Here is a 25,150-nt window from a genome sequence, read left to right on the forward strand (position 1 = left end):
TAAACATTTTCGATACATCTACTTTACTTGAGTATTTCCATTTTTATGTAACTTTATACTTCCACTTCACTACATTTTAAGGCAAATATTGTACTTTTTACTCCACTACATTTAGCTGCCAGCTTTAGTTACTTTTTCAGGTCGAGATTTAACATAAAAAACGTTTTTTACAAAATTAAAACCTTACTTGCATAAATGCATCAATACAAATAATCAAATAATATATTTAGAATATATAAATCAATCTGAGTTCTGCATGACAAGAACTTTTACTTTTGGTACTTTAAGTACATTTTGATGCTGATACTTTTATACTTTTACTTAAGTTAGTTCTGAATGCAGGACTTTTACTTGTAGTGGAGTCATTCTGCAGTGTGTATTAATACTTTTACTTAAGTAAGGGATCTAATTACTTTCCCCACCACTGTATGTATGTGTATGTGATGAATGCAACTATGTAGGTTTTTGTACATGCCTTATTTATCCTGTCTGTGAAGCACTTTGAAGCACTTTCACAATGTGTGTTTTAAAAAGTGCTAAATAAATAAGTATTTTGGCAACAATGTGAATGACACTACAAAATGATTTATTTATTATTATTATTTTACTTGTGGTATGACGATAATGACTTAAAGTATATCTATTGTTTTTGTATCAATATATCTCTATTTAAAATATACACATGGTTCCTGATCTGACATGAGTACGTTGTGAAGATCCTGAAAATAAAAAAAAGGTAATATTACATTTTATGTCAGGGGTTGAGTGTCTGGGTGAGACTGTGGGAACTCCCAAAGCCAAAAACAAATCAAACAGCGAAACGAACACAAACACTCCACAATACGACTACAAGTTCTGACAAAGCGCTGGTTTACACTAAACAAAGATCACAACTTGCTCACTGCACAACGCCTGTTCATTTCCACTATGTGAAACCTGCCAGAGAGGAATACAACTGCTCAACAAAGTGCCACTTGTGACACATCATCCGAGGAAGCAAGTGCTCAGACTCCTGCTTCAGAAACAAACTTCTGACAGCGAGAGATGATTAAACGGAGCGGATCCAAAATTATTCTCACACTCCTCAGAACCTGCTAAACCTACTGCAGCCTGGAGCATGCCCCCCCACCCTCCCCCAGAGAGAAAGAGAGAAAGAAAGTAAGGAAAGGGCCAGAGAAACTAGTAAAAAAAGCAGGCAGGAAAGGATTGGAGAGCGATATGCTACACTGAATATTATTTAGGATTGTAAATTTCCACTGAGCAAACATGAGGCCTCTGGATTGTTTACCTGCTAATGCAAACTTAATGTCAGCAGTAGATTATGTGTGCACAAATGAGTCTATCTCTCTTCAGAAAATCATAAACACACACTTGAATGTACATGCAGAAACTTTTCCTCGAGCGATGTGACACACTAAGCAGATCATAAAGCACCACATGTTTAGACCCAAACAGAAACACCATTCTCGGCTGTGCTCACGTGTGTCTGCGAGCTGCTGGGGTGGGGTGAGGAGGATAGTCGAGACTTGCTCATTTCACACTGCGAGGTGAGCCAGGGAGCAGTAACAGAATCTAGCCATAAAACATGGTGGAAAAGGGGGAGGGAGGGAGGGAGGATGACTGTAGCCCATGGTATAGTACGTGTCCAACTGCCACCTCTTCTAGACTGCCTCCCTTCAAGCTTTTCTCACAGTTATCCATTATCATAACCCCTTTCTCTGTGGCTACGTCTGACACAGAAGTCCCCCTTTCTGCATAGTGGCTCTCACCTCGACCGGCCTCTTGCTGACGTAAACAAATCAGGTGGTAGCCTGATTATATGAAAAATCAATTAAAGATTTTTTTTGTGACCTCTTGTGCTCCACTGAATAAATACTGAGATTTTTTTTTCAATCAATCAAAAAGTTCTTTGTATTATTCTCCTGCCGATAATTATTTTTGATTGTTATTATTTCCACTTGAAATCATTAGTCTACTTCCTCGAGCAGCTGGTCAAAGGTTATTTGACTAACTTGAAAGTAAAAAACAAACAAACACAAAACAAATAACTGAAAATGCTCACATTTAATGAAAATGACTTGTTGGTTTAAACCTGGCAGCATGGATTTCTTCATATTTCTCTTTCAGAAGTCAGGGCCCCTTTTTGAATTTAACTCTTTCAGCTCTTATCAAAGTCTCGGGTTCTCGGGAGGGGGTCCACACCTCAAACGGTACCAGTGTCGACAGAAATAACCTTTATCCTCATCTTGTCCTTCATTTGGGTTAAGTGCATCAGCTCACATATAGTCCACGTAAGGAGAGGCAACTTGAAAGTAGAAAAAAAGAAGGAGAGAGTGAGGAAAGAGAGGTAGATTTGACATTAGAGGTAAGGGGGGGGGGTTAAAGGCGCAATGTGTAAGATATGGCCAGAAATGTATGGAAATGGACAACCATTATATAGTTAAATAAACAGAATGAATTGAAATTAGCATGCTAACCAGCTAGCTATGGCCCGTCCCGTCTTGCCAATTGTATCTCAAGAGGAGTGATTCACTGTAGCGTCCAGTCTGCCTTCAAAGGGGATGAAGAAGTGGACACAGCTACATCGTTGGCAGTATAACAGTTAGCAAAGTCCATGGTAGCTTACACATTAACTTGGCCAGGTTTCCATCAACAAATTCCTTTGCACAATTTGGAGACTGGCATGAGAAAAGCTTGATGGAAACACCAAAATTCGATAAAACTTTCGTAAAAAGCGCATAAGTGTTTTTCAACTCGCTTGAGGTATTTTTTTTGTCTTTTTTGAAAGAGTTAATGTGCTAAACAGGATATGGAAACGCTTTTTCACAATAAGTACTGAAGTAGCGAACATTTAGCTAACATGACCGATCAGCTGTTTCCACTCTGACATGAAAGCACATTTATAAGTTGCTCAATTGAATCCAATTCCTGAAGACTTCTCTCCATTTTCTCTCGTGTGTATCAAATGTTGACCGTTTAGCAACCTCTTTTTTGTTGTTGTTTTTTCTCTCTTGCATAATCTCTTCTTCTTCTCTCGTTTACTGACAAATTAGCCTACAGCAACAAATTACACTGCAATCTTCTGACGAAAGTACGTTTATGCAGCTTTGTTTATTCGCTCTAAACCAGTTGATGGAAACGTCCCTAATTCAACATTTAAAAATTTTGCTTCAAAATTCACTCTGACTTTAATGGAAACATTTCTTGTGGTCTTTTAGTTTGGAGAGTGTGCTAAACATGTTTGAGGTCATTTTTTAATGCAATTAATAGTTAATTGAATATGCATTGAACTGTGAATTTATACAATCTTGAACGGTGTAATTAGTATATTAAGCCATTCTTACAGAACAATGTTGCCGCCTATCTTTTTGAGTATGTGCCCAGGAATTACACATTGTCCCTTTAATAACTGTCCTATCAGTGAGGGGTAGTTTCCCAGCATGCCTAAACTAGGTAAATTATTTAAACTTATACATATTTTTTTTCTGAAGACGATGGGGTCAGCAGATACATCCAAAGGGCACTTGTGTGTCAAGTGTTCCAGTGACTGTGCCATTCTGAATCTGAAGCGGATTTCACGGGTTATTCTATTCTCGTCTGCAGCCCACAGTGGTGTGTAAAATGAGAGGGAATGAAATGTTTTGGGAAATCTAATTTGAGGCCCGTGTTTGTTTTCCTGGCCTTATTTTGCAACTGGGAGGCTCCAAAGCAGCACAACTCTCTTTTTCCTCTAGCTTCACAACAACAGTGTCCAACACCAACATCCAACCAAAAACCTTCTATTCAATTGAGGTAAGGATATTAAGCTGCTCTTCTCCTCTCCTGGGTCTCTCTCAGTTATGCCACAGAATTAAGCAGACAGTTAATTGGAGGGTTATCCTCCATGTCACAGGAACATATGCACACTTACGTACGTATAGAAATAATAATAAAAAAACCCACAAATATTAGCAGCCATCTTTTGGCAGCTAATTGCGACGTGCTCCCCGTGGGAGGAGAGAGGGGTCCTCGGTCGATAATTAATCCTCGTTTGGAAAAGTAAATGACATTCATTAGCGGGGAATCGAGCCAAGTGCCATTATTTACATGGCAATAATCTGGAGCGTGCTGGTGGCTCTCTTTTAATGTTACAGAAATAACTCCGGGACAGGGGACGAGTACAGTTGCTTTCCTCCCTTTTTTCCCATGTCTTCGCACCCAGGAACAATTAGGCCCAGGCGAACAGATGGGGACGCCTCTGAGTGAGAAAGCTCCTCTGAACGACTCTTCATCTCCTTCTTATCTCACTCCCTCATTCACATGCACTCGGGCATGCACGACCACACACACACACACACACACACACACATTAGAAATAAAGGCAGCTACACAAATCCGGACATGTACACACCAACGGGCTTCAGAAAAATACATGCACATATTCGGGCACACAACAGAGCATACCAAGTATTGAGCATACTGAGCCAACTTTTAACATTAACAGAATGACGCGCATCTTACAAGAGGAAATGCAAGACAAGAACTTTGAAAATGCCGGCACATTGAAAAACACTGAGCTGTGACGGCGAAAAAACACATAAGCTGGCCTGACATTCATAAAGAAAAGAACACTGGCTTTCACTCCTGATGAAAAGCAAGGTTCTACATTGTCAGCTCTTTTCTGACAAGATATCTGTGTTTATCTTACCATATTTATTTATGAGTGAAGAGTATATTTTTGAAGTTTAATTGAGAAAACTTCCTTGTCTTTGGTTACCACTGCAGGTTCACATACAGTGCATGCTTTGTACACGTTTGCAGAACCTAACACAATACGTACATATATGTGATAACACCGCTGGAGCTGGTGTAATGATAAAAGTGTTACACAATGGGCCCATTTGTTGCACAACCCTGACTTTTTCCACAATGGTACTAGCCTCTGCACAATGTACTGTTAAGATGTTCACATGAATGGAAAGCAATGAATGTTAAGACAAAACAGAGCTATATACAGTACTGTTCAACAACTGTAGGCTGGTATTTAAATAATTAATAGAAAAGCATTATTATTATTATTATTATTATTATTATTATTATTATTAATAATTATAATAATAATAATAATAATAATAATAATTAAAAAAATAATGAGAGGAGCCATAGAAGAGAAAAGTGGCTATATCCTCTATTTCACATAATCAGATTTTGCTCGTATGACTTTAAACTGGCTCATTTTCTTAGGTTTTTTTGCAAGTTTTTCCATCTATAGTAATGAAAAAACCCCAAATTGTATCATTTAATGCATAAAGCACAACATGACAGTATAATTATAGAGTAAACTTCAATATAAACCCCGGGAGGAGGAATTGATGAACAACTAATAGGGTCCAGATAAACAAACAGTGCTATAATGTCATACTTTAACCTAAAATATGATTAAAACATATATTGGGGCATGTTTTTATGTCTTTTCTAATATGCACTGGAAGGGCACAGTAGACCATTTGCTGCTCTCTTTTATGTATTCACCTTACAGAGTCTATGGTATTCACCTGTAATTTTCTGTGCAACTCTAAAGTGCTTTGAGCTCCATTTCTTGTATAAAAGGCACTTCATACTCAAATATTTGTTTATTTTGATTGGTGGACTTTTTTGGGGAAAAAAACTTGCGTGAAAAAAAAATCAACTCAGTGTCATTTTACCGCACATCACCCCTCACTTAATCTCTTTTCAGGATCATTATCCCTGCTGACCTGGATCCTGCCGGGTTTCGCATTCTGTCCAATATCAGGCAGCAGGTCACAGCCATGAAAACTAACACACCTGTTATTGTGCGACCTGTTACCCATCTTTGTCCCGCTAAGTACAATGATTAAGGTATCAGTCCCTGGGGAAGACGGATGACAAAAACAGAGGAGACAGACTCGAGTGTATACATCACAGCCTTGCAGTTTCAGCCAGCCTTTAGCCTCTGCGGACACAGGGGATAGTCCCAGTCCCCCTCTGGACTCGCTGCTAGACAGGGAGTGTTCCATCAGACAGTCTCACCCCCCTCCTTTACCCATAAGATTAGGTAACATCGTCTTGTGTTTGCTGACACCGAGGAAGCAGCCCCAAGCCCCGTAGGGCCTCTTCCTCCGTCATATTTTGTTACGTCTCCCAAACAATGGACCCTGTCAAAGAGTCAAACACTAAATATCTCTTTATCCCTCCTTCTCACTGCTAAATCTACATCTACTCCCAAACTAGTAAAATTCATGGAAAGTAAAAGAAAGAAAAAAAAAAATTTGAGGTTACAATAACGCCTAAACAAGGGCATTGAGCATGGTTATTGTGGAACTTTCTTGCTCTTTTAGTAACTACTGAATTAATGAATGCATAATAGTGTATATTCTATGAATTAAATGTTTGTCTCCAATTTGTGACCAAACTTTAAGCCTATTTGCCCTCTTCCCTCCCTTGACACTGACCAGATGCCAGGCTGGTATTTTAGCTATGGGCAGGACTGAGGCCTAGCATGACCTTTCCCGAGCCAAAGGGAAACTTCCCCGAGAAATCCGATAAAATCCAGGGTGCGGGCCTCGCTAATTCGTTCGTCCAGCTTGCCACACTTCCGCGACCTCTTTTCCTTCAGCCACCCCCCACCTACCCCCAATCGATCTGCTTATCTCTCGAGATCAAAGGCTCGCACCGCCGTTGTACATTTAGCCTCGACTGGTTCCTCCCACATCATGTCTAAATATTAATGATAATAAAGTCTCACACCCATCCCTGTGTCAGGCAATTACAGCCAACATTGATCCTCAGCTCTCTGCTCCAATTAGAACTCACCGCTCGTAATGCGTCCCAGCACATCAAAGGATAACAGCCATTGATCCACTCCTGGATCTTAACGTTTACCGTTAGGAGAGAGGGAGGGGGATGTGGCGTGGCGGTGGGGAAGCAATATTCTGACTAGAGAAGAAGAGAGGAGAAAAGAAATCATTTTATCCAGCCAGTCAGGAAAAGGAAGTGCTGAAACTCAGAGGGTAAGGCATGGCAGAGGGGGCTCAATAAAAACGGACATTCTGACAGTTCAGAAGGCAACCAGCAATCCGGAAAGACTCTTTCATATCAGCATGGCCACTCTTAACACGGAAAACTCTTTTATTTTAACATAGATCTTACAGCTTGAAACCATGAATTGCACGTTAAAAAAGGCCATGTTTAATAAGCAGAAGTTTTCACAGATACTGCAGTGTCTGCTCATCATAACTGTAGACACAAGATCAAGAGGAGATTGAAAAGTCCATTTGTAAGTTCAGCTCGGGGACAATAAATCCTACACTCTCACCGCCAGACTTTCAGGATTATGCCGACTTCTAAATATCGATGACTGAACTACAACCAAACTTAATAAACAAGGAGGAGAAAAACTCCTTGAATTTCTGATCAGTCTTATACAATACAGGTCTCAGTGGGAGGCAAGAAAAGCTTCAGTGATACATGAGTTATCATGTCACCTCCCACATCTATGTCTTTAGGCCAACTATCCTTGACAACTGACCTTTTTTGACATCTTAAAGTTTGAGAAAATGGAAATATTACAAATACACGTACAGCATACAGTACAAGATACCATTCTACAGCAAAACACACTCAGAGAGAGCAACAAAATCAACAACAGGGTAAAATCCGACCCACTGAGTCAATAGACAGCGACATGTCACCATTAAACCAGGGACATTCCTTGCACAAATGAAGCTAAACAATCCCAGTGTTGACACCATTATTTGACAGGGCTTGTTGTTATGCTCTTTCTCTGCTGGACTGATAGCTCTGATAGCCCTGGCCTCGGGCACGACCTCACAGACGCCTTTGTCACAGAGCTGGAGGAAGGCTTAACCATTGCTCTGGGTTACAATGATACTCTTCATGGCACCATAATACACTGAAACACTGTGCAACTGGAATGCAACCCAATGGTTTGTATACCTACAATGAATTGACTGACCTTGACTGGCCTCTTGACACCGAGCTGAAATATGTTGAGCAAAGAGGGAACATTGAAAAAAGAAATAAAAGGCGGGCAGAAAATAACTACACCAATTTAATCAGTAACGTTGCTGTAATAGTGCTGGCATCATTCATGAATCCTGCAATACAGACTAAAAGATAATTAATACCTGAGTAGGGAATGTGAACTGTGTTTCTTGATGTATTCAAGTTCATGCAAAGGTCAAGGCAGATAAATTGTGTAAAGCACTTCTTTGTTTACAGTAATATGTAGTGCTTTATGCACAGCTAAGTGAGTGAAAAGTAACGTAAGAAAATTAAAATTAACTTTTTTCCCACTATTATAATCACAAATTTGGATTTTTAAAATGCTAAAAAATGCATCAAGGCGTCTAGGCTATAAGCAATATATCAAAAATCGTATTTAAAAGTCTGTGGACCTAAACACCTTAAGCTTTCTTTCAGCATTTGTTTGTGTACGATATTTTTCCCTCTTCTCGACCCACTGTCCTCTGGCTGTGGTAGCCCTCACTATTATACGCTTTGCTAACATGGTGCTTTGCTTCAACCCTGTACCTCGGTCTCTACCAAACGATGTAATTAAAGATTGGTGAAATGAAACCAGTGTTTAGAAATGGTTTATGTCAAGTCTGTTCTGAAATGCTATACCACAGGGAAACTTTTAGATGGGATGGGTGTGCATCGACGTCTTGTTAAATAAAAAAGAGTCCCTGGCCTGAGCAGTCAGGCAAAACATCTAACCGACAGAGCATCAGTGTGAGCCGGGTCAGAAGACGAAGACTGTGTACAATAGTAATGCAATGGTAACAGTAGGAAAATATTTGTTGTTGGCTGGGATATCAGGCTCCTCACATGTGTGTGATACTCAGTGATGCATTCAGGTCAGCTGAGGAGAATGAGGAGATTGGCGGGCTCCACAAACAGGCTGGGAAAGTGACACTAGGATGCTAGGCCAAGACATCAATGTCCTCACAACTTCCCTTTAACACTGAAGCAATGTTAGCCCTGGCGCCATCAGAATATGGGTTGGGGTTTAAAGTTTACATGATGGCTGACAGGATGTCCATGTGACCTCGCAAACACTCAGAAAACAAACAAAGTGGCTCTAAATTTTGAGAGGCAATGGTTTTCAGGGCTTTAAGTGATGGTTTAGAAAGAACTGGATACTTGTGTGGAGGTTATCTTTGTGTCTACCAGGCTAAGACACGGGTCACATGATGTGACATGTGAGTCTTGTTGCTTAAATCAGCATTGTAGATTCAGGGTCTCTGAAAGTTTGAACAAGTCAAATTTAAGACTTTTTAAGACCATACTGAATGCAATTTAAGACCCATTTCACATCCATACTGGCGAGTAAGTACAAAACACATGAAGGAAAATCAGAGGACTGGAATTACTTGCAAAGTATATGAATTTATTCACAGCTCAAATTCTGAACGGGCTGCACAGGTACTTAGTTCCTTATGTTATAGCATCCTTAAAAAATCGAAACATTTAAAAGCGAGACTGAAGTTTATGCATTTGTTTTAAAATGTAACGTAAATACATTTTTAAGACCTTTCAAAATTGTATTCAAGACATTTTAGGAAATTTTAGGAGAATTTTAGACATTTTAAGGCCTTAAATTCAAATTATTGGATTTTAGACTTTTTAAGACCCCATGCATACCTTGACATTATGCTTTAACTTGTGAAACTTACAGTTTCTGATATATTGAAATAGTTACATCTTGTGTAATGGTAAACCCAACTGCATAATCAAATAAAAATAATAATTACAAGACATTTTAATGACTTTCTCCTACTTTTATTTGTATAAATTTAGTTGGTGTTTAATAGATTGTGATTGGAATTTTTTCTCATGTTGCTAGAAGCACATGAAGTTATCCTGAAAAACACATGAAAGAGTACACTTGATAGGTCAGCATTTTTCATTTTCACATCCCTGCAAGAACTTTGGCAAATGCAATCTGGGCAACTGAACTTTTGGACTGTGAAGGCAAAGTGTATGTATGTGTGTATGTGTGGGTAAAAACAATATTTGTGTTACATTACACTACAGGGTAAAAAAAAAAAAAATCTGAAAATATATTTGCAAAGTTTTCAGTGCTGTTCTGTGAGCAAGGTTGTTCACGCTGAGACAGCTCACGATGGGATGATGTTGACCCTTCAGGTGCAAACTGAGATCCCTGTCGCCACAGAGACGTGAGGATCGTGGTGTGAGCAGGGAAGTCTTCTCTCCAGTTGGCAACAGGCCTGGCCTAGCACCAGGGTGCTCAGCCAACAGCTCCTCTCCTCTGTCAGACCCCCCTTCTCTTCCACCTCTTCCTCCATAGCCTCCTGGATGCCAGTCTGCCTGGCTGGTGTGGGCCAAACAAGCCCCAGCCATTGGGCCAAAGGGGCAACGGCACTGCTGCCAGCTGGGCCAGCACTTCACGGCCGAGCACCACTCTCCAAACAAACAGTGCAGTGGGCCGCAAGCCACGGGCAACATGGAACCTGTCATTACCAGCCGTGCATGGCTGGTTCACTCCCCAAAACCTAAGCCAGGCCAAGGGCTTGAACGTCTACTGCACTTGACTCAAATTTTTCAGCCAGGGTATGTCATGAGAGAATCCCTTTTCAGAATTATGCTAGATCATCAGCATATCAAGGTATATCTACCACAAATAATGTTGACTATCATTCTCAACACTTTTTGAAGCAATAATAAGAATAATTTTAAAGCCATGACTTACAAGTTCAAGACAATTACATACGAGTGAAAAACTTGAGAGTGGAAAGACAGCGCCTGCCAAACGGTCCCTCAGGATTAACTGCATACCGTCTAATTATACAACATCTCAAAAACTTCCTATGGTCCCTGGGCTAAAAATGGACTCTATGGGCATTGGACCTTGCTGGGGTTTTCTCCACTGATCAGGGTTCTACAGGCTTTTGTGGCATAACTCTGCTTTGTCTTTACGACTTTGGCTCCAACAGATGATGGTTTGAGGCATCCATCATGAAAAGGCCTTTTCAACATCACTAAATATGAATCAGTCAGAGGGAGCACCATTATGATTCGACGTCCAACCATGCTTTCACTGGAATGCTGGGACAAAGGCATCTAGGGAGAGAGTAACAAACAAAACAACCTGTGTCTCAAATTGACTCTGAGAAAGAGTGTTTCAGTGGGTTTTAGTGATAATTCAATCGTCTGCAGCCACACAAAAGCATTCAACACATCTCAGTGGTCATGCCCGAGTCATTGTCAGAGCCTGCTAATTCAAATAAAAATGGATCTGTCTCTGTCTCTGTCTTTTGTTTTGTTTATTTGTCACATGCAGTATCTCAAACATCCCTAACATTCTGATGCAGCACTTCATTATTCACTGGCACACTTACAACAAATAAGTTGGGAATCTGAGAAATACCCTTTTCAATGAAGGACCAAAAAGATCACATTTGGCCACCAACCAACTAATTCAGTTCTAAAAAATAAATAAAAATGATGGTACATTTTTATTTGTAAGGCCCTGTAAACGGGAATCAAATACCCTTAAATTCTAACACATTTGTTTGTTTTAGATGACCAATAATACTGGTCGTTCCACAGAATGTTGCATGATTTACATTATTTAACGTGCAGTATCACCCAGCACTAACATAAAGGGTGTGCTGAAGTGAGGCTCTGGATAACAAACAGTAGCTGCATACATCTATTTCAGCCTGATCTAAGCTACTATCACAGCACTTTACTACAATTTTAAATTAAGGGTTTGAGTGGCTAGCTGACGTTCACGTCTATAGGCTGCTGCAGTGGCATTTTAAAATGATGGCCTCTTTGTATGAACATCAGTCATTTTCTAAAAGGGTCAGTGACCAAGCTGAATTGGGTCAACAATGCCCAGTTCAAGTGAAGTGATTTAGTTGTGTTATACTAGCATGATGAAAGTGATGATATTGTACCACAGAGTCTAAATCGAACAGTAGTATTATAGGATTGTTAAGTGACAAAATACTGGTGCATTACATGGGATTAAAGGCTATTATATTGTTAGTTTAAAGTAAGATGGAATTTCATTATTTGCACTTACTGAATAAACAATTCAACTAAAATATGATGACTAAATGGACCAGGTTGCATCTTGTTTTTGCTTGCATTCAAGTATTTTCTTATGACAACAGAAATAATTAAAAAATGTAATTCTGTGTAATGGTGAACTGCATTGTAAGATTGAATTGGGCAAGTAGGTTATTTTTAAAGCCCTGTTTTCTATACTACTTGTCAAAACTGTTGTGTTTATAATGTAAACATCATAAAATGCCCTTCACAGCAAGCACCACCAAACCAAAGTAAGGGATGGGCGGGGTGATGGGGTCTGTCCTTTTGCCTTCGGGTTGCGGGGAAAAAAATCAAAATCTGTTGTGTTTGGTATAAAAGCACTCAAGGTTAGGATTTTTTGCTTAGAAGAGAGACCAATGCGCTGTTAAAGTATTTTGACAAGAGCTCCTCTTGAATCCTGATGCCTACAAATGCCTTGCCTTACAACCTTTTCAATTCCTTGAAGAAAAAAAAAGTGGTCCTCTTTTTTTATTGTTTTGCCCATTGTGATAAAGGGGATCTTTTATGCCATCAACATCATGGCAACAATGTACTGCCTTTGTTTCATTGCACCATCCTGGGGGTCTGTTAGGATGAGATACAGACATACAGAGGCGCGGTAAATGATTGATGGGTTAGAAGAAAATATTAAAAAGAAAAAAAAAGAAAGAAAACGAGTCAAAATTCAGCATTTGTAAATATTTCAAGCTCTTGCACCCTGCCAAAGAGAGATCTGAGGTGCAACAACAATAACAGCAAAAACTATACTTAACCATCCATCCTGATGCAAACACAACTTAGACAGCTGACTATTTTGTTGAGACTATCGCTGGTTTAAAAATCTTTGTTGGGAATAACACTACACATAACAGCAATCTGAAAAAACCCGGCCCCATTGTACAGGCTTTGCTCTTAAGTTATTAGCTGCAAGAATTTAGATTAATGTAGTTCGAGAGCACATGGAGCTGAGGTCTTCTCTTTGCACTGTTGTAGGCCACTGTATGTTTTTATCCATAAAGTGTACAAAGAATGGCGAGAGAAAGAATTAAATGAGAGCTGACTGAAAGTGCAGGGAAGGTATGTACAGTGCAAGTGTTTGGGCAGGAGCCACTTTATTCTGGCAAGCATTGTAGCCCAAGAGCAAGTTATCATGGCAAAGGGATCCCATGTCCTGGCATGGCTCAAGATGGAATGGTGCCTGACATGCGCATATGGGTACAGAGCCTATTGCGCCGATATAGGCAACAAAAAAGCCCTTTTTTCCCTCCTTGACACAAATACTAGAATCCAGCACCACTGTGGCATTCCACAATATTCCAGGCAGCTGTTGCATAGTATGCCCAGGAGTAAGCACAATGGCTTGCTGGGAGGGAACAACAGTCAAATAAGAGACAATGTGATAGGTTCTAATTGCTTCAAAATGTCCTGAAGAAGGCCCCCTATTATCTATTTAAATCGGCTGATAATGGGAGGCTAGGAGGAGGGGGAGATGGAGAAGGAGAGGAGGAGTGGGAGGGGGCGACCTAGGCAGAGGGAGAAAGCTATCCTCTGCGCTGCTGTCGCCTCATTATTTTCCGTCTTGACGGACGCCCGCGCTCAACCCCTGGATGAATGGCCCTGTGCTGAATAAGTTATCGCCAGACACACAAAGGGAAGAGTGCCACAAACAACACAGCAGTACTGCAAAGCATGAATCTCTTTTCCTCTCCTTCTCAGTCCCCCCCCCCCCCCCCTCCACACCTCCCCATCCTTCCTTCCCCATGCTCCCTCTAGACGAAAGGCAGGGCCTGCCATAGACTGAGATCTCACCTGTAATTTCTACAGAAGCTCACAGTAGGTGGGGAACGGATATAATAAAATGAAAGGGAGGAAGGATACAGGCATCTATGTTTGCTGAAAAGATATATACCTCCATTCCTCCATTTTGTTTCATCTGTCCTTTTTGTTTGTGCAGCTACTCAGTGAAGACAGGGACCTCCTTTGGACAGCATCTGAAGATGTTTGAGAGGATGTTTTTTTGTTCTTCTTAAGACAAGGCCCACAGCATGATCATTGGAAATGGTTTAGTTTCATTTGATGTTTATTTTGTTTCCTTTTCTGTTGTTTGTACTGCCAGGTCCTAGCATATCAAATCAAGATCACTTCTATACAATGCTCCCATGAGGGTGCAGGTGAGAGGGTTCCCTATATTGTTAAACGGCAGCTATGAAACAATGACAACAGGAAACAGTCCATCCCCAAACGGTTACGGCTGCGGTTTTGCTCTACAGCCGCCAATCCCTCTCCCTCGCTGTCACTCAAAAGTAGCGGTGGAACTTTTGGACAGGAGAGCCTCTTTCCCCTCTGACCGGGAAATCAGAGGGTGCCGTGGCCCGACAGGCGCTCGACGGCAGATCAAACAGGGCGGGTACCCTTGGAGTGACACCTGGAGCCACTTCAAGGGATGAGAGCGCCACTGATCTCCAGTCATCTCGTCAGAACGACAGTCTGTCAGGGTTAAAGGAGGGGGAAAAAAGAAGCTCTATCAACTGGGATGGTATGAGCGAGGTCGACCGAAGTATCACCTCAATGTCACGGATGGCTGACCCTCGAGCATTTGGAGAAGTGGTGGTTTTTTGTAGGAAAGCTAAAGTTCAGCCTTGATGCCCAGGTTAGGGACTAGGTGATAGATAATTATGCTGATATAGCAGTTTCACTCAAACTGTGACTCATTTTGGTTTGATTGTGAAGTAAAAACATTCCCTGTCTCCAACTCTTGACTTTTTAATATATGATTCTGATTTCTTCACTACAACACTTAGAGTAATTACAATTCAACTTTGTCCTGACCTATCGAATAACAGAACCTCACTGTGGGCTAGATAATAGAGAGAGGGAGATTTGTAGGGAGAAAAAGGGGGCTTTGGCAGCCAGTTAAGCGAGTCAATCCTCAACAGACAAATGCATCCCTTATATAAAACAACAACACGTCTTTGCCCTTGTCAACAACCCCTTCTTCTACAGCCCAGGCTTGTGTGTGTGTGTGTGTGTGTGTATCTTTTCCTTTCTGCAAAAAACGTCCCATCAGCACTCTCTAATGGGCGAGGTGGAGGAAGAGAGAAAAAGACAGAGATGAAGCAGAAGGGAGAGCGAGGGAGAGAGAGGTGGCAGTGGTGCTTGTTTGGCTCAGGAGCAGCGAGTAATGAGGCTGAGGCGCACCCTGTCATTGTCCCAGCAGCAGCCTGTAGCCACAGACACTCTCACACAGACACACAAGAACATTAAAAAGTGTCTTCTATCTCCAAACAAGACACTTATCTGACATTCAAAACCCAAAAATGTTAAATAACTTGATGGAAATAAACAAGTTGTTTCATATCAAAATGTTTTTATTTTATTTTCTATCTTAAAATATACAATAATCCAATGTTATATAGATTTATAGAAGATTCCATCTTCAAACTCCAATACTCGACATGGTGTCAAATCTCATATGTGAGTCAGTCATGTGATCTCTATATCTCTGGATGATTCTAGATGATTCAATAAAACATGAGCAGGGAGTGATAGAGTTCTGATGTTCTCCATCACATCCAGATGTGCAAGTGGTTGTGCATGTACTACACTGGGTGCCTGATTAGGCCAGATGGAGGAAACCTGTGGCTTACTGTTAAAGCTTTAATTTTCATTTATCATTGGCAATTCAGTTTTTAGTCAGTTTTTTTAGTCAAGTAAATGTGCAATATAGCCTCTGAATGTCTGAAGCCTCTTCCCTTATTCTCGAAATTTTGCCGAGCTTCAAGTTGAGTCATGAGTTTTTTCGAGCTAAGCTAGCGATACATTTAAAATCCCTTGAGATGTTTCTTCAGTGTCCTGTCTCTCATCTTCACATGGGTCCTCACTGCATTCTGGCAAGAACATATTAACAAAAGCTATTTTTGACATATTAGTAATGTAAATTAGTTTAATGTTAGTAAATTTATCTTCAAGGCTCAAATAAGGTTGGCAACTAGTAAATTGTTGTCTTTTTTGCCAAAAAATGGCTGTTGGAGCCAATTAGCATTCTTGGCATAAATAGGAAAAAATCTTTAGGTTTCGGGTTATACCCTGAAACACATACAGTTTTTGACCACACACACAGGCAAACCAGAACACTACCCAGTCATATACAAGCCACAGTTTGTCTAGAGAAACAACGAAGAATTGAAAGACAGAAATGCAACCAATGGTTTTAATTGCAAATATGACTTGGACTTTCATTGATCAAAAAAGATAAAAAAGTGCGTTAATTATTCTACCTGTGCACTGCATCTCAGGGGCTTGAGGCTTGGGCTTAGCCTCTACAATGGCTCTTTACTATCTTAGGGTTGCCTACTCTTAGATCAGTGCGCTTGATTAGAAATTTGAGTGGGTGCTCTTATGAAATTTACTTTATCACAAGGACAATCACAGCATAAAGTAGTAACTTTGCTTTTGGAAACCTGTTCTTAATTGCTTAAGCCAATGGGCCTTTAAAAACCAGCAAGGCCTTCCAGTACTACTTGCTTCTCTGCCAACAGTAACAACTACCGCTATCAAAACCAAATACCTTTACAGGCTAACACGCTATCCTTCACCCGGCGAACATACTCATAATGTGCATGCATACACGAACACACAACAGCTGCGCTCATTTTGACATGTATAAAGTTTAGCTAGGGGTTGCAGAGAGGATAGATACGATTCATGCTTTGGCACTTTGCTCCTTTGCCAGAATAAAAACAGACTGGACATAAAAAGCACAGAATGCTTCCCTGGGGGGGGCAGAAAAGGCCAGGGATAGGACTGACCCAGAGGGATGCAGCAATATGGGGGTGGGTGGAGGTGTGGAGGGGTTTGAGTGGGGTGGTAATGATGCCAGGCTGAACAAATTGCAAAGCAAAGGGAATGTGTTTAAATGGAGTACATGGAATTATCGTGGCAGCAACATGGAGAGGAGATCAGAGAGAGGGGGATCCACTGGGAGTGATCTGCCACTCTCGGGACAGAAAACACGAAGCACGACTATGGCTACTGTGATGAGTTCAGCTGTAATACAAAGTAAATTAGAATGTAAAATAGGGCAAACCTACCTTACACAAAGTCATAGACATGGAGTACACTCCAATATTCTGAGAGGACTAGGAGGACATATGAGCGTGTGAAGGATTATAAATGCATGTTAGAACATAGTGCCATAAAGCCTGCCACAGTTAACCCCAGCCTTTTCTCCTCACCCCACCATGTTGAAATTATATTTTTCGTTTGCACCCTAAAAAAAAGGCAACTCAAATAAATTAATTAAAAGAAACAAAAACAGGAAAAGGGGGATGAAGCAAACATCTGAACTGCAATCTGCCCCATAATTCAGCTTCAATTAAAAAGAAAAAAATCTAATCTTTTTGTTCAACTTCATAACAAGACTTCAAGAGGGCCCCAAGACTCCGATCCCACCAAAGCTCACTGGTAGAAGGGAATTCCATTAATTATGTGACCTACATATTCCAGTAGTTAATATTCCAGACAGACGGATATAGAGGGAGAGTATATATTTGCCAATAATACAGGATAGAGGCAAACTTACAGATCTTAGGGAATCGAAAGTTCCCCTCTCCAGATGCTTTTCTGGGGTCATGCATTTTCGTCTCTTGGCTCATGACATTGTTCGCATTTGGGTTTAAGCAAAGATGAGTTGTAAGTATTGCTCTTCTGCCAATTAGTCATATGAATAGGTTTATATTTCGGTAAATAACAAACACTATAAAAACAATTTGCTCAAATCAAGCAGTCTGGTCAAGCCCTGACCAGTTCAGTACTTGATGACCCTTTTATAAAAGCAATAGCTCACTTCAGGCTGTGTAATGTTGTGATTATATCACAGCTGGAGGCCGAACAACGCCACTAAGCTGTAATATCACAACAAACCACAAGCTGTCGGACTCAGAGGGTTCTTAGTTAGCCACACTATATTTACACTGGACTCGCCACATGTTACTACTGTGTAAAATCAGAGAGACGAACTTGGCCGCACATTAAGACAGCTTGTCAAGAAACATCTCAAGAAAGGAAGTTGGTTTCTTGGTAATAGTGCGGCTGCATCAGCTTGTGAGCTACTGCATCATCCTCAGCCCGGCTCATGGGCTGATCTCTTAATCAGTGTCCAGAGTGTGCACGAGTCGTCTTCTGAAGGCTGAGGCTCTGTCCATCCGGCCTGCTCGTCGCTACTGCCAGTCCAAGCCATGAATATGGAGCTGTTCTGTGGCTGGGAGCTTGCTTATGTTTTCTGTCTGATATCTAGGCCCCATTCCCATTTCAAAGGGAGGTCCACCCGGGGCCTTGACTTTTTGATCTGCCTGGCGACTGAGTCGACCACCTGCATGTGGGATCAGCTGCCAGCGAGAGCAGACAACCCCTCTGCTTCAAAATATACATCCCCCCCCCCCCCCCCTCTCCATCCTCCCAGCTCCATTGCCCTGCACTGTACCCCCTCCTTCCGGGAAGTTGTCAGGAGCCCCAGTGGTCCTAACTGGGTCTGGAGCCGCATCACGTTCCCAACTGATCTGACCGTGGTGGGTGAGATGCTTGAGATGTTCAGTATAGCAGCAGGCTCACGCTACAGTCACAGGACAGTCATTTTGTATTTACGAGAAGCCATAGTGTCAGTGTGCCGTGCAAATATCGTAATATCGCTATGACAATATGTGATATCACCATAATAATAGGTTGAGCTGCTCTTTTACACTGCATTTCCCTAAAAAACATATTAATGTTTCCTTTAATATCAATGCATTTAAACTACATTTTTTTTTTATATAAGAAATACAGCCAATCGATGCTGTAGCCAAAATATTTTCATTGTGGTACAAAGGGACTGGTGGTGGTGCTAAACAAGAATTAAATGACATGATAATAGATCATTTGATGATCATAGATATTCATATAATATCAGGATTCTCTTTCTGCCTCACTGGGATCACAGTGCCTGTCAGGATATAATTAAAACCCAAAGGATTTCAGAAAATTGAATTAAAAATTAACTAAGAGTGGATGCCCTGGATGCCCACCACTAGACCACTGACATCCACTGAGTAAATGAGGACAACTGACAGGAGACAGGGGCTATGTTTGCAAGACTGGTCGTCAGCCGCGACCTGGCCAATCAACAGCACCTATACACAGTGTTTCATGCTAATTACCCTCATTGGCAGTGATGAGTTACACAGTCAGAAATTTGTAAAGATTCATTTTCAAACAAAGCAACAGCTATTTGAGATGTGTGTGTGTCCCTGAATGTTTCTTACAATAAGTGATATTCACAGAGTCTTTAAGTTAATTGGCTTTCTTGAACTCTGACAGCCGGCTTAATGAGTGTCTAATTGTTTCTCAGCTGGGGTTGAACCCCCGGACCATAAAGACACTTCAAGAAGAGGTGTGAATTTAAAAGAAACTACACCAATAATGTAAAAAGAAGGACGACAAATCCCTCCATCTCTCCACTAAGACAATGAAGTCTATTTGTCTGACCGTGGATCAAGGCCAACGTGTTGACTATTCATAATGGACTTAAAAGTGGTGCAGAATTTATGCATCTGTTCACTAACAGTGCAGTGGCTAAAATGTTATATCTCTCTGTATTATTGATGGGGCAAACATTTTTTAAGCAATTAAGGTTTAGGACCATGTTTAAAAATGAAAATCAATTTTCACTATAAGTTGGGTAATTATGGAGCAAAACCAGCACCACTTCCTTTAGCCTCTTTAGTGCATCGTATGTCCTTCAATCACAGTTAAAATATCATCATGGCAGCATGTGCTTAGAAAGGGTTTTGTTCCAAAAAAGGTGTTTTACAGCATCCAACCTCAACCAAACTGCTGTCGACTGTAAAGGTTGTCTAACATCAGATGCTGCCCATGAATAACTAGAGAAGTACGGGAGCTGCAAGCTAGCCAGAATACACAAATATACAAATGTGATGATGCCCGTTTTTTCAAAATAAGATGTTAAAAAGTATTTGTTTTTTATACATGTATAGAAAATAAAACGTTTTTTAATTATGAATATTGGTCTCTTGGCTCATGATATTGTTCGCATTTGGGTTTAAAACTAGGAAAAAACACAGGCATATTTAAGGCAAAGTGAGTTGTAATATGAGTTGTTAATATTAGTCTTCTGCCAGTTAGTCATATAAATAGGTTTATATTTCAGTAAATAATCAACACTATATAACAATTTGCTCAAAACAAGAAATCTGGCCCAGGCCATACTTGATGATATGTTGTGATTATATCACAGCTGGAGGTCGAACAACGCCCCTAAGCTGTAATATAATCGCAACAAACCACGAGCTGTATTATATTTACACTGGACTCGCCACATGTTACTACTGTGTAAAATCAGAGAGACAAATTTGGCCGCACATTAAGACAGCTTGTCAAGAAACATCTCAAGAAAGGAAGTTGGTTTCTTGGTAATAGTGCAGCTGCATCAGCTTGTGAGCTACTGCATCATCCTCAGCCCGGGTCATGGGCTGATCTCTTAATCAGTGTCCAGAGAGTGCACGAGTCGTCTTCTGGAGGCTGAGGCTCTGTCCATCCGGCCTTAAAGTAAAGAAGTATGGGAGCTGCAAGCTAGCACAGCGATACAAGCATGCTAATGATGAGCCCGTTTTTCAAAACAAGATTTTAAAAAGTTGTTTTTTTTAAATACACGTGTAGAAAATCAATTCTTTTTAACTACATCCCACATGTGTAGTCCCACATTTTTACCCCCACCCCATCTTTTCTCTCTCTTCTACATATATTTTATTTGAACAAATTCTCTTTTGCAGTTTGTTTTTAAAGGAACTTGGGTGTGGTATGAAAAAATCTAAGATTTTATTTTTAGGCAATATTGCCCAGCCTGAAAACAGTTGTCTAAAGCTCTTGGCCTGGACAAAAATATGATAATGATATGATATGACAACAAAAAGGAACAACAACAAAAGATGGAATATTCCTCCTCCTGTGAGTGAGTATCTGTGTCCCCATCAGGTTTGTGCCAAAACAGCAGAGGTAATACATAAAGGGTTTTTTCACAACTCACCTATTTGTAAAAGTATTTTACAAACTCCTGACAGGCCTAAAGCAATACTCTGCTTCTACAGCTGATACAAACAAGTGGAGAATGAACCCCAACAGTGTAAAGAAACTACAATTGCTCTGACATCGCACACAAATACACAATTAATCAAAAGGCAGAAAAGCAGGGTAGCAAATAATGAAATAAATTGGGAAATGAGGACAGATTGGCTAAAAGGGGGTGGGGGGTTGAGATATCATTGAACCATCCTGAACTTACTTTTCGCTCTCAGTTCTCCATCTCTCGTTATAAATTACTTCAGATTTGACGTTTCCAGCCCACAAGCTTACAACAAAAACCCACTTTCTTTTATTCAAACAGCGAGGAAACGAAAAGAAAGAAAATGACTTTTTTGTTAAAGAATGATGGGGGGTGTATGTTGTGCTGCTCCCGTCAAGCAGAAAGGCGGGCGGTAGTCGAAAAGGCTCGCAGCCGGGCCCCACTTTGAAGGCCTCATAAATCCTGATTTGAGCGGGGCGCTAACCAGAGGAGGAAAGGCACGTCAAGAGAGGAGGCTGGAGAGGAGGAGGGGGTGGCAGCTTGCCTCTTAAAATGCTACGTCTGATTAAGTCTTCCCATTAGGTGACAGCTGAACTTTAACATTAATATGATAATATTGAAATAAGTGTGTTATTTACTTCAGCACCGGAGGGGGGTGGAGGGAAGAAAAGAGGGAAGGAGGAGGGAATGATGAATGATTTCTGGACAGCTTTGGGTGACATGCCAGGCGAGCTGACCCCCCCCCCCCCCCCCCCCCCCCCCCCCCCCCCCCCCCCCCACCCCCCACCCCCCCGCCCTCCCCACGCGATCCTCCTCCTCTTCCCATAATCAGACTTGACAAAATGGGAGACATATGCAGAAATATTGGTTACAGTCGGCGTCACAGCCCTTCTCAGGCCTTCCCTCTCTAGTAACTGCCGGCCGCCCTGTGAGCCGCCCTCTAAATTGTCTACGGGCACTGAAGCATCTATTTCAATTGGCACTTCCTTCCTGGCCCCAGGATTTTACATTTAGTCGGTGTCATTTACATATTACTCTTAATCAAAATCCACAGTGGGCGACAGGGAGAAAAAAAAAACAAGAAAGAGGGAGCGGAAACAAAACCGTGGCGTCACGGTTCAGGGGTAGGCACACAGGCACTTTATAAAATGGAGATGTGACAAGACATTACAGTGTGTGTGTGAGACTGTGTGCATTTGGGAGTGTGTTAGGTGGCGGGTGCATAAGATAATGCAAGGACTATTGAAATATTTGCGTATGAAATGCTCGTGTTTGTGTCATTGTTGGGGGCTGCCTCGTGCATGAACTAGCAGGCTGGAGAGACAAAGACTACAAGTTGGATATGGGTTGTAAGTGCATTTTGTGAAAAACAAAGGCAAAGGGAAGATAAGAATGGAGACATGTACAGTGCACACATTTGTCTTTTGCAGACTTTTTTTTGCAGGATGCTACGCTGGGCAATGCTTCTCTTTTTTTTTAAAGCTTTTCTCAGTCTATACAGGCACTTAACACCAATACCATGTAACAGAACAGGCATTCACACTGTTTGTGAGTTTAGTCAGTTTGTTTGTTCAGACGTACAGTAAGTGTCGTATAAATAGAACATTCAACAAATCAGAAGAAAACATGAGCCTCTGAATTATGATTATATTGCAGAAAAAGTACCCAAAATACTGCATCTATATAATGTAGTTTCACCTTGTTGAGTAGTTGGACAGAAAGAAAAATATGCATTAATTTTGCTCTAATTATCATCATCATTAGATGTTGATGACTTGGAGCAAGCTCAAAGCACAGTTACACACAGAGAGGTGCAGAAACAGGGTGCGTACCTGCCTCTTACCTTCTCAGCATGCCGGTAAGGATGCGAGAACTCTTGCCCAGGTTGGCGTCCGTTTCTCTCAGCTAGAGGAGACAGAACCGGTGAAAGAGGTTTTAGTTTCCATGCTCATACAGCGACTCTCATGATTAAACACGTCTATGCCTCAATTACAAAAAGAAAATTAAAACCTTGTTATTAAACCCTTTCGAACAATTGACCACATCATTGTACAATTAAAAGACAGAGAAAGAAGGAAAGGTCATTTCTTGTTACTGGCAATGAACTCACTACATCTTATATCAGCAACTGACTGATGGACTAATATGATGATGATTGTCCACAGTAAATAGCAAATCAATTACATTTTTTTTAAATCTGTTCAAAATGTACCTTAAAGAAAGATAAAGTATTTAACAGTCTTGCAAACATGGGAGAGGACAGATATGTTTGCTTAATGCAAATGTATGTAGATTTCATTAATTAATTCATTATCCTAACTAGGGTCGCAGTGTAGCTAGAGAGGTGCCAGCTGACACAGGGCGAGAGGCGAGGTACACCCTGGACGGGTCGGCAGACACATAGAGAAAGACATCCAATCATTCACACCTACGGGCAATTTAGAGTCACCAATTAACCTAATGTGCATGTCTTTGTAGATTTATTATGGTAAATTATCATTACAGCAGTGCTCTAAGCTTGTGCAAGTCTATACTGTTGCACAGCCTTGTACTACTGGCCTCAAGGCAAAATACCTTGCTCAAGGGCAATCTGATAAGCCGGCTCTAAACTTTGACAATTTTTTCCTCCACCCAAAGTTGTCGGTTGCAAGCTGAGGAAATAAATCAGAGATCCTTTGATAAAAAGTCTTCTTTTTTACCTTTAGGTTACTGGTTCACCTGCCCAGAGACAACCCCCCAACTAAACCCCCTTCTCCCTTTCTAAAGCAGCACAAAGATTTTCAAAAACATAAAGAGCTTCCCTATACATAAAATCCATATTTGCTATTTATGTTCTAGCATCTATCAACTAGATAGAAAAAGAAAAATCTCTGTAACTTTGAACAGTAAACAGCAGATTCCCACTTAAGTGGACATGTCATTCTAATAGTCTTCTGCTCATCTTGCTGCAAAGCAAACATTAGAATAGTGTAGGAAAAAGAGTGAGTCCATGTTGATGTACATAGCAAGCACTGGGAGTCCTTGAAGGCACACTTGAAATAATGAACATGGCTATTCAAGGCTAATCGACTTGGATATTATTCTTTCTCTTGCTCCATCGCCTCTCTTTCCTTTCACTCTGCCTTTTTTTCCCCTCAGGGGTCATGGAGATGTTTTTATTCCATCCTCTTATCAGGTGCAGGGACTTTCACTTGGAAAAGGAATTGGCAGAGATGTTGCCAACAAGGTGTGAGTGTGACTGTAAAGAAAAAAAAAGAAAAGAAAAAAACTGCTGACACCGCACTGAGTGAGCTGCCACTAACGTCTACCTGTAGTCGCATTTCTCGAGGATGATGAGGGAGTGTGGGGAAGAATTTTTGCAGAGAGGTTCTCTCTGGAGTCAGCAGGGAGTCATTCATCTTCATCTCTCTCTGAGATAATAACCGCTTTCCCAATAAAGCCACTCTCACTCACTGTGTTTTCATCAGTGTATTATACTCTATCCTATTCTATTTTTAATTCCTCACTTTCACATCTCTTCTTTCAACCTTCCTTTTCTCTACAATGGTTCCAGCATCACTCTTTTTCCTGTTTGTTCTGGCTCATCTTGCAGTCATGTCTCTTGCCTGCAATTCGCCCTCCTCTTCCCACCCCTCCTTTACTGCTACTTTTTTCCTCTTCTTCCATCCTTCCTTCCTACCCTCTGGCAGCCTGGGTTGGTGCGATGCAGGTTGCGAGAGCCAAGGATACATGTGGTACAGGGTAGGAGGTGTGGGACCTGGGGTATGGGCCCTCTGGCAAAGACAACAAGTCCTGCAGTTGCCTGATGTCTGTCTCTACCCACAGATCTGTCCCCTAGATACTTCACACTTTCTCCCAAAATACATCTCTCTCTGAATCATTCCTTCTTTCCATCTCTCTCTCTCTCTCTCCCTCTCTCTCCCCTTCTCTCCCTCCCTCCCTCTCTCCAAA

At 41.1% G+C, this 25,150-nt stretch overlaps 1 protein-coding gene across 4 annotated transcripts in view; it reads right to left on the reverse strand.

Moving 5' to 3' along the window:
• vti1a (vesicle transport through interaction with t-SNAREs 1A) overlaps positions 1–25,150 on the reverse strand; it is a 128,518-nt gene that overhangs the window by 22,121 nt on the left and 81,247 nt on the right. For 2 of the 4 annotated variants that reach the window (XM_059324396.1, XM_059324395.1), the window contains one exon: positions 23,043–23,104. In XM_059324396.1, coding sequence (XP_059180379.1) covers positions 23,043–23,104 — 62 coding nt within the window. Of the gene's footprint in view, positions 1–23,031; positions 23,105–25,150 lie in introns of all 4 variants that reach the window. The other 2 variants (XM_059324398.1, XM_059324397.1) reach the window with 1 other exon arrangement.

The sequence above is a fragment of the Centropristis striata genome, chromosome 21 (genome assembly GCF_030273125.1).
Source record: "Centropristis striata isolate RG_2023a ecotype Rhode Island chromosome 21, C.striata_1.0, whole genome shotgun sequence".
In the NCBI taxonomy this organism is placed as follows: domain Eukaryota; kingdom Metazoa; phylum Chordata; class Actinopteri; order Perciformes; family Serranidae; genus Centropristis; species Centropristis striata.